At 30.6% G+C, this 15,378-nt stretch overlaps 1 protein-coding gene across 17 annotated transcripts in view; it reads left to right on the top strand.

Annotated features, from left to right (window-relative positions):
- Positions 1–14,861, top strand: part of LOC107998151 (monocarboxylate transporter 10) — a 124,193-nt gene extending 109,332 nt beyond the window's left edge. For 5 of the 17 annotated variants that reach the window (XR_009829158.1, XR_009829152.1, XR_009829155.1 and 2 more), the window contains 4 exons: positions 960–1,134; positions 6,656–6,862; positions 7,074–7,686; positions 7,786–14,861. Coding sequence is in view for 4 of the 17 variants with exons in the window: in XM_062072626.1 (XP_061928610.1) it covers positions 960–1,134; positions 6,656–6,862; positions 7,074–7,492 (801 nt within the window). In the remaining 13 variants the exon portion in view is untranslated. Of the gene's footprint in view, positions 1–959; positions 1,135–6,655; positions 6,863–7,073 lie in introns of all 17 variants that reach the window. The other 12 variants (XM_062072626.1, XM_062072627.1, XM_062072628.1 and 9 more) reach the window with 9 other exon arrangements.
- Positions 14,862–15,378: the final 517 nt, after the last annotated feature.

Raw genomic sequence — 15,378 nt, 5'->3', positions numbered from 1 at the left:
TCAGAGAAACCACAGCCAACGGATCACAGTTAGCAACTTTATTCTCGAATGAAGTTTCGTTAAAGTTAGCAAGCTTACATACTCATAATCCTGTCTCTCTACCATTCTGTTTCAATTTACGTACGTGTATATCAGTTAATATTTCAAATCTTATAAGAATTCATGAAATTCTTACTGGATCTATAGGAATCATTTTCGAACATTGAAAATCGATTTATAAATAGATTTTATTATAAATTTATATTTTGGATATCATTCTTTTCCCAATATTGTTTTAATTTCTACACTATTATCTTACACTTTGGTAGTACTATTGAATATTCTATGATGATTACATTTCATTGTTCTTTCATCATAAAATCTTCTTCCTTATTATCCAGTATTCACCATTTAAAACATATCTTGTAAACAACATTCCTCCGCATCTTGAAGCAATTATACTCCTAGTATCTCAAAGCTACGTAATTTCAAGTTATCAAATTATCCTTAAACACAATTGGATCTAATTGGATCTCCTTTGATATCTGAATTCATCTTCAGAATCTTCTTTCTAATTGTAACTTAACACAAATTAAATTAATCCCAAACCTTTAATTTAGTCTTAAGAAATATACAAATTTCAAATTCTTAATTCACACTAGACATATTATTTATTCCTGAATATCTAAAGTCAACATCTTTAAAAACTAACTATAAATATCCTAGACTTCTATTATAAATCCCAAAGTATAATAATTCTAAACTCTTGAATTCCTCCACACCTTTCCAAAAATTCCTCTATTATAAATTTCAAAAAATAAATTCCAAACTCTTAGTTGTTCTGAAGAACCACCTTAACCAATTCCATTCATCAAACATCTTTCAACACTATTGATCTGATCAATAAATGAACCTTCCTTCTACCACTTAGCCGACTTTTCTTTCCATATCAATCAGCTAATGAAACACATCGGTTCCAGGCTATCCAGGGCCACAAAGACGGTTTGGAGGCTAGTGCGGTCGTGCTCCTGCAAACTTGCCTAGGTTTGGCAGCGGCTCTCGGTTGCGCGGCTTGGGGAGTCGTTACCGCCAGACCATCTGCCCAATGCCTGGTGTCCAGACAATATCTCTGCCAGGCGGCTCTTCTCGGAGTTGGTCAGTATACAACCCGTTACGTTGTTGTGGCGAGGATACTCGAACCGCGTTGCAGAGTTGCGAAGAGGGTGGAAGCGGGTCGGAGGAGAAAGAGGAACGTCTCGAGAAGTTTGGTTTCAGTGAGAAGGATCTCTTCTTGAATATGTACCGCGTTCTTAATGAAAATGAAGGGAATTTTGGCAGAATGTATACCGAGAATGTATACCGAGAATGTATAGACTGAGATAATTTAATTATCTGGGTTTGAATTAATAAGGGAAAAATATTCTGGTGGAAGTTGGTAGAAATTTCCAAAAGAATTTTCTTTGATGTTAATTTTGAAGTTTTGGAGATACAAGGAAAGTTTTAAAATGTTGTTTTAGAAATGAAAAGGGAGAAATTTTATGTAAAATAAGTAGGTATAATAATTTTGGATTAAATAATATAAATTTAGTAGTTTTAATAATGGATCTAAATAAGATTGAAGTTTAATAATTTTAGAATTTTGAAAATTCTTATAGTTCTCCTAGTTAATTCAAGATGAGGAAACTTTATTTCAAAAGAGCAAAAATACAGAAATCATAATTTTATTTATTTCAGTAGATTTGATATACTTGTAAAAATTGTTTTTAAACATACTTTAAAACATACATCAAAGAAAATGATATATTTTTCAAAAATTAAATTCATACAACTTAGGATTTGACCTTCATCGAGCGAAATAAAAATAAATTGCACATAGAAACTCATATCAAAAAAAAAAATTAATATATTTTTCAAAAACCAAAGATGCTTCTCGAGCATCTGATATATGCAGAAGAGATACGATCATCGACGTATGTGTTATGCTTTCGTCCATCAGGTTCGACGGCCGGAAGTTTCTTAAAACATATAACCTCCATTCAGTGGTAGACTTCATCCCTTTCACCCCTCCACTGGTTGTGTGCCACTCTTTTGAAGCAGGCTGGGCTGTTCGAGTGTCAGCCGCATACACGTCTTTGCCCCCTCATTCAGTCGGCTTACCCTCAGCTCGAGTTCTCGACACAAAGTATTTTCCATTCTGTCCCCGAGTCGCCCCCCTCGATGGCTCCTCCATCCTCCTCTGTCTCACCCCCTTCCTCCGTTCTTTGCTTTGGCCGCGGAGACGAATATCGTTCTGGTGAAGAAAGAGAGGTGAGGAGGGGATGAAAGAGGACTGTTGCAATCGTTAATGGGGTTGGCTATGGACAGAGGAAGCGCATTTAAAACGCGACGCTAGGCCGAGACAGACTTCCAGTGATTTCGTTAGTGGAGAAAAAATTAGTCAATCGATTCTGCAGTTTTTACCGTTCGAAGGGTGCATCGTTTAATCAAAAGGGAATTATTTTTCTCTTCGATCCGAATTGGTTAGATGGTGATAAGAGAAAGGATAAGTTAAAGGCTGTGAATTTTTGAGATCCGTTTAGTTGGTTCTTTTTGATGGTGGTTTTTTAATTTTATCAGGTTTGAAATTATGGATGGATTTGTGTTAGCGATGTGAACAATATATATTTGCATATATATATGATATACACGTTTATTTATACGTATATCTGTATCTTTGGGATTCGTTGTGCCACTTGATTGGTTCCTTTTGTGATAGTTTTATAATTTCGTGAATGTGAATAAGATTTGAAGTTGTTTGGATAGGTTTAAGCATTGATAACAGTGAATACAATACATACACAATATAATATATTAATATAAATTATAAATTACGTTAAATAATCAGAAAAATCTCAATCTTGCTGACAACAAGTTCTTTTCAATTTTTCAATCCTATTTCCTCCACTTCTTCGTTCTTTTACGAGGTTAAAAATTGCGATCATCATTAAAAATTCGATAAAACGGACATCGTTTATTCTTTTCACAAGATTCGCGATATACAATTTAAGGGAAGGAAACGTAGCCGTTAAAAATTTCTCTCACGATTATCTCGAAGGAAAACGAAGCTTTGGCAATGGAATCGTTTGAAAATGTTTGAAGAGCATGGAATATTTCATCGCGCGTTCGAACGTGAAATTTTAATCCCACGCTGCGCGATCAACACGATTCGCCAATTCCACTGAAATCGAGACCGTCTCGAGAAATCTGAGAATTAAATCAATCTTCTTCTTCTTTTTCTTCATTCTTAAGAATGTTCGAGAATGAGAGAAGAAATGGAATTCAGAATTATCTTATTTAATTTTCATTTAATTTTATTTTATTTTCAATTTTAATTTATGTTTTCTTGAATAATTTGTGTTTTTTGATATAATACAAATTTATATAAATATAAGTTTTCTATATTTTAAAGAATGCAGAGAAAATTACGACAATTTAAGTCGATCATCTTTTTTAATGGAAATAATATCGATCGAGGGGGAATTTCTTTTTATTGCCGCAGCGAAGGTTACCGCTTATTATCAGTAAACGATAATTATCGTAAAACGATTATTTCTGTGTTCCATCAAGTGATTTAATAGCTGAGAGATTTTGTGGAAGAAAGGAAGAAACTATTTAGACGAATTTTATATCGAAGATATATTATTATCATCATTTAAATTATTATTGCAATTTTCAAATTTAAAATTTATATTGTAATAAAAATATATTCAATATGAAATATAAAATTAAAATATTAACAAATTAATCGTTTACTGATAGCAAAAAATATTATTTTTGTTATTCATCAAAATATTTAATGTAATAAGAGGGGAGGGGGAGAAGTACTTGAATCCACGTTCTATTTAAATAAAAACAATATCGTTAAATTTTTTACAATTATTCTCGAAATTATACTTCATAATCTTAAACTTCAAGATGTTTCTCTCGTTATAAAAAATATATTTTTCCACACTTGAATTATATGAAAACGCGATGAATTTTTATTAACAAATTTTATTTTATACGCGTTACAATATATATATAAAATATTTAACACATAGACATTATAAAATGTAGCTTAATATATTTACCAACCGCGTATATATTTCATCAACGATCACACAAAGACAACGATGCGGAACATTAAACATATCGTTCGCGATTAATAGCCAATGCAAATTTGTGCAGTATATTTTCTGTAAGTTCATCAATCACGCGTTAATTTATAGCAGGTTCAAATTAATATTGAATAAATGTTTTTACAATTTAATTTTTTAATTAAATTAATAAAAATTTATCTACAAATTAGAACAAAGTAAATTCAATGATAAAAAAAAAAACATTTATTTCCATTAAATCCATTCCTGCATTTATAACCTACACTTATCAAGAAAATGTTTTACATATCGAAAATATAAATTTATGAAATATTCCAAAACCAAGAAAATTGAACAAATTTGGAAATAATATAAACATATACAGAAATACTATATATACATTACGATATCCGCCCGATATTATTTCACAATTTACATCAAGTGTCGCCATCCTATATCGAAATCAATAAGCAAAAAGAGTTGCCAGAAAATAACGAATTCAGTTACAAAGCTTTAATTCCTTCCCGAATTAACAACCTCCAACCACCAACCTCCAACCCTATCAACCTCAATTACATATCTTTGAAAAAAAACGTCCAAAAAATCTATTCCATAAAAAGCCCGAGAAAATTCAACGCGAATAACATTAACGTAAATATCATTTGCACGTGTGCAAATAAAACGCGACAAACTGAACCGGTGCCCATACTAATTCTCTCGACCAGTGAGCCCGCGACGTGGTGCAACGTGCACGAAGCGGGAAACAAGGGTTAAAACGTGGGGTGTACGAGCAAAAATTTCGTGGAACGTAACTCGTAATCAGCGGAGAACCGTATTTTCAGCCGACGACCACACTCGCACGCACACGTTCACGCGTGGAAACGTCCCTTTTTTTTCTTTTTTTTTTTTCGACGATGGAAAAGGGGGTGGAGAGGAGCTGACAAGCGAGAGTTAAATATACAAGCGCGACCAGGAAGAGTTTCAACCCTACCAAAAAAAAAAAAATGGCTTATCCAGTGATGCGCTGTTGGATCGAGTTGGTTGCCGTTCCACGGTGGAGGAAAAGAATTTGCAATTTTCTGCGCGTTTCCAGAATTGAGGGGGAGGGGGAATAGAGTTGGATGAGCTTTGTGACTTTTTTTTTCTGGTGTTGGGCTCTGTAGGAAAATGTAAGGGTGGATTGGGGTGGATTGTGATATAGGTGGAAATATGGGATGGTTTGGAGATTGGATTGGGTTGGATGATTTTTGGGGTTGGTGAAAGAATTGTTTGTACAAAGAAAAATAAGGAAAAGAGTGAGTAAGAAAGAAAGGGAGTAAAGATATTTTGCAATGAAAAAGTTTATTTGGGTAAATTTTCAATTATTCTATTTTCTGGTTATTTTTTTTTTAAAGAAATATTAAAGTAATAGAAGTGATTGATAATAATAATTAATTAGCAATTAGTTGATGATTTGTTAATTAGTAATGGATATACGGTATCAAAAGATTGTTATGATTATTGATAATATATCTACTTTTTTATTAATGAAAAAATATACGTTATTTTTCCAAATTAATTAAAAATTTTTATTTTCGCCATCGGCGACACCGTTATATCATACGTCATCATACGTCACCATCGTCTTCATCTTTCATCTTTCCTCACTTCCATCATCATTGTCTCATCAACCTTTTTCATCACCGTTTCACGCGTCTCATTATCTCGTCTCGTTTGCTGAACCCTTCATGCTTCCAAGCGAATCGGAATCACTCCAGAACAATTGTCAGTCTTACTCTTAACCTATTCCACTTGTCCAATCTGTTCATCTCTATGAAAATACAATTGAACGAAAAAAATTGAATTTGAATCGCACGATATCTCAAGATATCCAATATATAAATAATTTTAAAGTAAACTTGAACTTACACTAGATAAGTTCGAATTGATATAATCAAGTTTAATTTCGTACAGATATTAATATCACGAGGATATATTGATCTCACATTGATCGACACATTTTTCCATCGATGGAAATATAATGCAGTTAACGGATAATATCAATATTCGACGCGTCAATTATGGAGGAAAAGTATCGCCGTATCGAACAATCGGGGCTTAGTTGAAATTGTGTTTCGTTGCTTTATTTCCGGCCAGCGCTAATGACCGGTGCACCGGTAAGAGGATTACGAAATAAACTGAGCTTCAATGCTCCATAACCATTCATTCGGATCTCCCTGCGTTGAAACATGGATGACAATCTTAAAAGTTTTTGTTATAAAAACGTGCTGGTGATTGATATAGCCAAGTATTAACTTTCGTTTTTGAGTTTTAATTGATGATAATATCAAGTTATGGTTGTGATTCAAAAAAGTTATAAATGTATGAATTATGTGTGATTATTGTTTTTTTATTATGATGATAATTATTCAAGGATTTATATGAAATTTCGTGAATTTTAATTTGTGCTTCAAAAATTGTCAATATCACTTTAAAGATTAGAACTTTTTTACTTTTTTACGTTCCATTACAACAAATCAAGGAAAACATTTATCTTCATCGCACTATTCCTGTTGTTTCAGCTATAGCTCAAGTGGCATTGGGCAGCGTGCAAGGCTACCACGGGTTGGTATTGGCTTCCGGTTTGTACGGTGCGTCTCTCGGTGGAGCCCTTTACTCCTTAAAAATGTTAGCCCTCGAAAGATTAAGAGCCAGACACTTCGCACGCTCCTGGGCACTTGTGCAGGCCGCAGAAGCTTTACCTATTCTTCTCGGAGTTCCTCTTACTGGTAAATTAAAAGTTTCCCCCAAAAATAAGATAAATATATATTCGATGGTAAATTATATAAAAGCGAGGTTACATATTGTTTAAAAAAGCTACGAAGAAAAAATATATATTTTAATATGTAATTTCATGATACAGAAATTTTTATATCCATTTTCAACCATCTATTCCATCAATCGTCCTTCGATAACGATATTTCTATCTTCAAATTACAGGTTACATGAACGCGAACAGCTCGAGGGTGGGTTATTACGCGTGCACGTTAAGTTCCTTGTGCGGTGCAGCGTTACTTTTTCTGGTGGGTTGGGGTCGCCAACCGGCGTCTCCTCTTCTTCCTGGCTCGTCGCACCTCTCAAATATGAGCATACCTCCGCCGTGTGCCTGTCCTCCACCGCCAAGGCCGAGGCTGCCCAAGTCCCAGTCGTTGCACGTGCCCCTCGACGAAGAGCATTTCCGCGAGAGAGAGATGGAGAGGATGCATACTGCCGAACACTATTACCAACCGCAATTCTATGGGCCTCTGAGACCCAGCAAAAGCGTGCCCGAGGGTCTGAGTCATCAGGACTCGTACAGAAGTCGGCCGAGACGACACAGGGACGTAACTGTGATCGAACAGATCACCACTAGCGTTTAATGAATAAAGAAGAAGGGGTAAAGAGGAGAGGAATGAATTATTTGATGGTGTAATGTTGATCGTTGAGATGGACAAGCTTGGAGCTGTGATGGAAACGTTGGGATTCTTGAGAAATTGTTTATTGTTGATGTCTTATGTTAGGCCTGGCCAACTCTTTGGATGGTCATAGGAATTTTTTAATTTATTTTGAAAGTGTAAGTTGTAATTTATGTTTTATTTTGATAATCAAAAGATTGGAATCTTAAGAAATTTTTTAAATTAATTTTGTTTACTTCAATTTATTAATTTTGCAGGTAGAATTCAAAGTTGAGTATCTTTTAAAATCTTAGATTTTATGGAATGTATAATAATTCCAAAAATTTGATCGATAGTGCGAGTAATGAAACGGATTTTTAAAAGTTTAACAATGACAAACCCAATTGTGGATAAAATAACTAGACTATATATATTTGTACAAATTTATATTTTTAAAGAATCTAAGAAATTTCTTTTGTTCATTTCATTTGCAAACCAGTGGAACAGTTTAAGTTAGCTAGGTCTGTTTTAGATGAACAAGGTTTGATTAAAAAAAAATATTGTCGAGATTGTCGCGGAGTCTTTGATCATTATTTATGTGAATCCGTACGTACGCTTCTTGGATCCCTGATGGAATGGGAATAAGAAGAGGAAGATTCGCAATAGCTTGCCTTGAAGATTGTAATCTGAGACAATGAGAGACTTTACGGTGAAGAAGGATCTTTACGACCGCGGTAAATCTGGGATTGTACTGTTTTTAAGATTCAAGAATCGCTGTAGCAAGTACACATATACGTTTTTCTTTTTCTAAATTTTTGACATCTTTTTAGTTTCCGATGAATAATCATATAAAATTTGATTGTGTTATAAATCTTTTGATGTTTTTAAGATTGCTGCATAATAATGTGGATTATTTCATTGTGGATAAATTTATTTAATTCATAATAATTTTTGAAAAAATTTTATTTTATTTTATTGTGATTAAAGGTAGGATATTTTTATATAAATTTTTTATTTTGATTTTTGAATGTAAAAATCTAAAAATTTTCATTTTCAGCATATGAACCTGTTCAACTTTCTCTTACTTATTCTTTGAACTGACGTATTTGTCGTGAAATTCTTTTCATTCGGTGGAAAACAAAGGTCAGATTGCGCTCAAGCTTCGAAAGGCCAGGAAACGTCACGTAAACCATTTTCTTCACTTTCGTTCTTCATTCATCCTGCATTCGAATCCTATGCCTGAAAACAAACGTATCAAATGAAATTTCCAAATATTCAATATACAGGGTGGGTCGCCTGATATTATTTTCATTCTTATATTTTACACAATGATTATTACAAAAAATATTAATATTAATAAATTGGCAAAATATTAATATTAATAAAGTTTTTAACAAATTTTTACAATTTTACAATTTTATCTCACGTAATATAATAATTGAAAGATCTTTATTTAAAATAATCATTTTATTATCTTTTTTAAAATAGAAAAATATTTTAATATTTTAAATTCTTCAATAAATTAAAATCTTTTTAACAAAATACTCATTAATATTATTATTAAAAATTTTATCTATAATTATAAAAAAATTATAGATAAAATATATCTACATCCAAATCTATATCAAATCATAAAATTGTGAATTTTAATTTTATCAGGAGACCACATTAATAAAATTTAAAAAAGATAGTTTTTACTACAAATTTAAATTTTTCTAAAAAAAAATTTCTTACATTCTGAAGTCTTTCTCAAAATGTTTAAATTCTGTTATTGTTAATTCCTCTCGATATTCGATTTACCCTGTACATCCATTTTCATTCCCCATTCAGTTTTCAATTTCGAAACCTTCGTTGTTCTTTAAAATCCGACAATTATTGCCCATTAATGTGCGTGGCCAGAAAGCAGAAGAGCGAATGGATGAAGAGCGGAGGGACGCGTAATAATCTTCTGGTTCGGTTAATCGAAACGATCTTTTGTAAGCACAATATCCGTGAACAATACAAAGGCTATTATCGTAATGGTGTTCGTATGGTAGATATATATATTTGAAATACACCGCGGTTGACATCGAAATCTCATTGTCATCGGAAATTCTATTCAACTGGATCCGATTGGCAGATGCCAAGCCGACGATGCGTGTCGAAAACAGGATAGCCCGTGTGCAAGATCATCCAACAGCCGAATCTACGCCCTCATCGAGACCAACGAAATTTTCATTCGAGTTTGCATCGATCACGCGTTACTGACCCTGCAAGTGGATGCTGGTGGATCAGAAATGGACCACCTATGACGAACGTGAAGCGATTGATGATGAAGTAGAGGAATTCCAAGGCTTCTTTTGAATATTTTTTGAAGGGTGACGATATGTAGGTTGAGTGTCTTTATTTGTTGAATGTTGAGAATAGAAAAATGTGTGATAGAAACTAAATTTTGAATTATTATTAATTACAAAGATTTTTAAAGATTGTTAAGAAATTGATTGAATTTATTAAATTTTTAGGTGTGACAATGATTAATTTTATAATATAATAAACTATTGGAACATTAATGAAATTTACAAAATTTTGATTAATATAATTTTGATTAATATAAATGATTCTATAATGAAATATTAATTTACATGGAATAATAAACTTGATTTCAATTATCAAGCTTGATTGCGCAAATGAATAATGTATTGTTGCTAAATAGTTAATGAATAATTTAGTTCATTATTAGTTTAATAATATAATGAAGCCATTTTAATAGTCTGAGTGATAATTATTTATAATTATTATCGATCATTAAATTGATAATTATATACATATTATAAAATTATTTTTAAATCAAAAGAAGACACTTCGAATTCCTCGAATAATAAAGAAAATATATCGGATTTTTTGGAGAAGATAATCTTGTTGACTCGAAAACGCGAGTTAACCAAATTCGAGTGAAAGAAAAAGATAATGAGTGTTTAGGAAAACAAATATTAAAATGTTAACGTGCACCATGAAGAAGTTTTATGCCTCTCATCTGTTGATGATGAAAAGTGAAATGAAAAGATGGTGTTAAAACGTATGTAAATGAAATTTATATAGTCTATCTGATGTATAATTGCAGTATCAAAATAACTTAGGGAAATATTATCCATGTTAATGATTTCTTAGTTACAATGTTACTATGAGAGAGGTATATATCTATACGTATATCTTGCTTTATTTTTTAGTTAATTTTTCTAAATTTTTCAAAAAATATAGTATCAAAAATTTGTTCTTTTTTTTTTAATTATATTTTATCAAAACTAAAATGTTAACTCTTTCAAATATTTTCATTTAAAATATTTATTTAAAGAAATTATTCAAATATACATGTAAAAATACCTTTCTATGTTCGTTTAAAAAGCATTCAACCGTAAATGGATCGATACTTCTCTCTCGTGTGTGTTCAGAAAATAACATTTAGGATTATAAAAAAAAGAGAACAAGAGCAGAAAAAGCAAGAAAAAAAAGAAAAGAAAAGAGACGAGGAAATGAAGAATCGACATATGCCGTATGACATAATCGAGTTTCTAGAGAGAAAGATATACATATAGAAGATGGAGCTGGTCTCCATGATCATGACACAAAATCATTTAGAAACTTTACTTACGTTTTAATAATACGTTACGTAGAAACCTGGAAAGTAAGTACAATTTAGGAACAATTAAATGTACGCATAATGATAATAACGATATAACGAAGAAAAAGGAATCAAAAGGGCACGCTCATGATCGAATATATCGGCGAATCTTCTGTAATTCATCTATAATATATCCAAAAGCTCAATTATTGTCCTTGTTAGATGGACGATCGTTGTTTTCTTTCTAATTTATAAAATAAGAAGAGAAAAAGGTCAGAAGAGGAAATAGACTTTAAAGAAAAATGCTTAAAAAAAATTGTACAGCCCGCAAACAAATATTCTATCCGTAGCTGATTAAACTTTTCATTCAGATTCTAGTAGAAATTATTTGCTATTAAAAATGGAATCTTTGTGTAAGAATCCATTGATAAAAAATCGAGATACGTTGAGTCAATATTACAATCTTTGACTGGTGCCTCTTTCATGTTCATTAAAATTATAATTTTATGGAAATTAATTCAAAAATTAAATATGTGGAAAGATTAAAATAATACTCGAATTGATATTTATAATAAAAAAGCTAGATTTAATTATTAAATACCGATTTACTTTTGAATATTATTTTTCTCTTTTCGCATAATTAATTTTGAAATTAAAAAATTGTTGAAAAATATTAAATTTTGATTTCAGAACCTCAATGTTAAAAGTATTTAATTTGTCTTCCAAAAAATCAAAAATAGATTTTTGCAATATTTCATAATTTTAGTTTAAATTCATCCAATTACAAAAAATTAAAAAAAAATTCTTAATTAATAAAATTTCAAAAAAAAGTTGAACGAAATTACTATGCCAATCTCACGACACCAGACAAAGATTCGAACATTTTATTCCTACTAGCTCTTAATAAATCAAAAAGAAACTCATCTCGAAGACTTTGATACAGCAATCGAGTCACCGAACGATAAAGTGATTAGTACCTGAATATTAAGTGTTCTAGGTTTACGCGACTATCGTTTGTTTATCGCGATTAAAAAAAAAAGTGAAATAAAGAGGAGAGAAGAAATTCTATTCGCTAGCTTTTAGTGCATGTTTATCGAAGCTCTTCAAAACGATTCACGAGCTTCTGAGATGATGTTTACATAAAAAGAAACTCAAACGAGAAATTGAAAGATGCCACAAGAACGTTTGCCAAGCCAAAGAGAATCTTAACTCGGATGTACAAACGATTCGCTTTGCTAGATGGTCCCCTGAAGGGACACCATATTGTACGCTTCCGCTTCTTGCTGTCGCTCCACACGTTTAAAATCGCTGTCGAAGATCTATCGAAAGTTTTGCTTCGTCAGTTCAACTAGAACTGTTCGACTAGAAAATATTTCGTACGACTAACAGGGTGTAACGATCCGGAAAATCAAAGTAGATTGTCGTATGAGATAAAATTCAACTTCCGTTTAAATTTTATTAAAATTTTAGCGATTTGAAGAAAATTTAAATCTTGCGAAATATGTTTTACTTTTTAATTTTTTATAGGTCTCTATATACATATAGAGATCGAATTTTTAGATTTTTAATCGTAAAAAGAAATTGATTTTATTATGAAACTTTGAAAGTGATTAAGTAGAATATCGAATTTTAAATAACGATAGACTCAGGAAGTTTCGATGACCAATTACTTCGAGAATTATAAACTTTTGTTTACCTCTTTGACAATTTAACTTATGAATAAAGATAGAAGTTTTCTAGTTTACTATTATTCTTAAATTTAAAAATTTAATTTAAAAAAGAACTATATTTTTTTTAGTATTTTTTTATTTTTAGATTCTCGTAAAAATTTAGTTTAAAACCATATTGAAAATTAATTTAAATATTAAATATTAATTTCTTTAGAATTTCTAAAAACTTAGAAAATTGTACATACGCTTCTTAATCGTGATTTATAAAACTTTTGTTAAATTGTCAAAGGATTAAAGCAAAAATATAAGAAAAATCATCACGAGTTCATGAAAGCACAAATGAATGGAATCCATGCGAACAACTCTTGCTTCTATAATGTCTAACAGACCTGGAATTTATTAAAATGAAAAAAAAATATCTCATAAGTACCAATGAGTATTAAAAATTAACGAATCGTTTGAAAAACATATTATATAGTTTCTAATATACGGAGTTTCGCCTAGTTAGACGAACGATATACGAAATTTTCACGAATAAGAGAATCGATATGTCGTTCCTTTCGATCTATTCCACTCTCCTTCGAGATGTTCGTGACACTCTTCGTTAATTCTCTCTGTGGTGAATTGTTTGTATACTGCCAATTTTTATAAAACATTATTCGCATAGTAATTCTTCAATATCTTCGTGAATGATCAAACATTTTAAATGTAATAATCCGAATGTGGAACAGCGAATTACTTGAACCAGCGGAAAATCACTCATCGTAGGATTAACTATCCTTATCGAAACATCTAGCACGAAACACATGTATTTTCGACGATATATTGTATTTCGATTTCAATCGTGATCGAGAGTTAAATAAAGAAAATCGAAAATGCGAATTTTTTTCAATTTTTTTCAAATTATTATTTAAGTCAAATTTCAATAAAATAAATGTTCTTGATAAATTATTATTTTCTAATAAATAAATTATTATATTTAGTATGATGCCAATTTCATAAAAATAATATGAATAGTATTTGAATGATAGAAATATGAAAATATTTCAATATTGAAAAATTTGAAGTTACGATTTCATTTAAGTTCAAAATTTTGAATTCGCATTTTCGACTGTAAAAACGCAAAATAAATGAAATATAAATGATAAGATAAAGAAAATATGAAAGGTACTTCATAAAAAAATATACGATAATTTCTTTCTTCCGATTGTCTCAAAAAGTACCAAATCCGATTAATTTCGAATGTTTTTTCTATATTCGTATCTTTCTATTCAAGAAGAAGGAGAAAAAAAATCACAAAATAGATAGATATCGGAGTCTTTTTCTAATCTTTATGATCCACTGAGAATTCAAACCTCTCACGATCCTAAAGAAACAATCTCAACTGCGAAATTCAAAAATGGAGAAGCATGAAATCGAGTTTTGTATCCTTGTACCAATTTTAGCGAATCTTTGTAAAAAATCGTAGCCCAGAATTTTTCGATTTCTATTCGTGTACCGTTTTTCATTTTGTAATTACTAAATGTATGATTAAAAAATCAAAAATAATTTTAAAAAAGAAAAATTTTGCGAGTAAAAATGAGGTTATGAAAATCGAATTCGATTCTCGAAGCGAGAAATCGTTGCTGAACGTTTAAAGAAAAGTTTAAATCAAAGAGAGGAAGTTTTACGATTTCCTGATGGTTAACCGTATTTGCACAATCACAATAAACTTCAAGGCGGAAAGTCGCTTTTCAACATTCGACTATCTTCTGAAATTCACATTCGTAGATATATCGTCGAGGAATTCTTTCTAACGTATTCACACAAACACATCTATGCATTTACACATGAGTACAGAAATCACTAATACACACGTACAATACACACATAAAATATAATACTTGATTCTTGTGAAAGCTTCTTATAAATCGACATTTACGAAAAATCATAACTTCTTTTTAAACGAAATGAAAAGGAAGTGAGAAAAAGAGAAAGAAATAGGCAAAAGGTCTCTCATTACGAAGCGTTGAACATTTTGTAAAAGTTTTATAAATAGATCTATGTAGTTGAACAGCTGGACCAATAAAATATATATCCGATTGTACGCGTTAATTATTTTTTATTGTCTTCTTTTTATTTTATTTTAAAAAGAATTATTATCTTAATAATAAATTTAAAATCTACGATCCATGCAAATGACAGCAGTTATATTAAAAATATTTTCTAAAGCAAAAAAAAAAAAAAAGAAATAAAATTATTGACATTGTCAAAAATTTTGTTTCTTATATAAAAAAATTAAAAAATAAAAAATACGAAAAGATTAGAAAGACTATTTTTATTCAAAGTGTGCTAATCTAGTTGAATAATAACAATATTAATTACCGAATATTACAATCAAAAATCGGTGTCATTGAACGTATAAATTGTAAACTAAACACAGTAAACACAGTAGTAAAGAAAAATGAGAGAATAGAAATAGGTTAAAAATTAGAAAATTAAATCAACGCCATCTCTAGAATGCCGCGAATAAAATTTATATATAAATATATAAATTATTATAAATAATAATATATTTATAAATAATATATTTATAAATAATAATATATTTATAAATATATATA

This window comes from Apis cerana, linkage group LG3 (assembly GCF_029169275.1).
Source record: "Apis cerana isolate GH-2021 linkage group LG3, AcerK_1.0, whole genome shotgun sequence".
In the NCBI taxonomy this organism is placed as follows: domain Eukaryota; kingdom Metazoa; phylum Arthropoda; class Insecta; order Hymenoptera; family Apidae; genus Apis; species Apis cerana.
The sequence above is the reverse complement of the archived record's forward strand: the minus strand, read 5'-3'. Positions and strand labels throughout refer to the sequence as shown.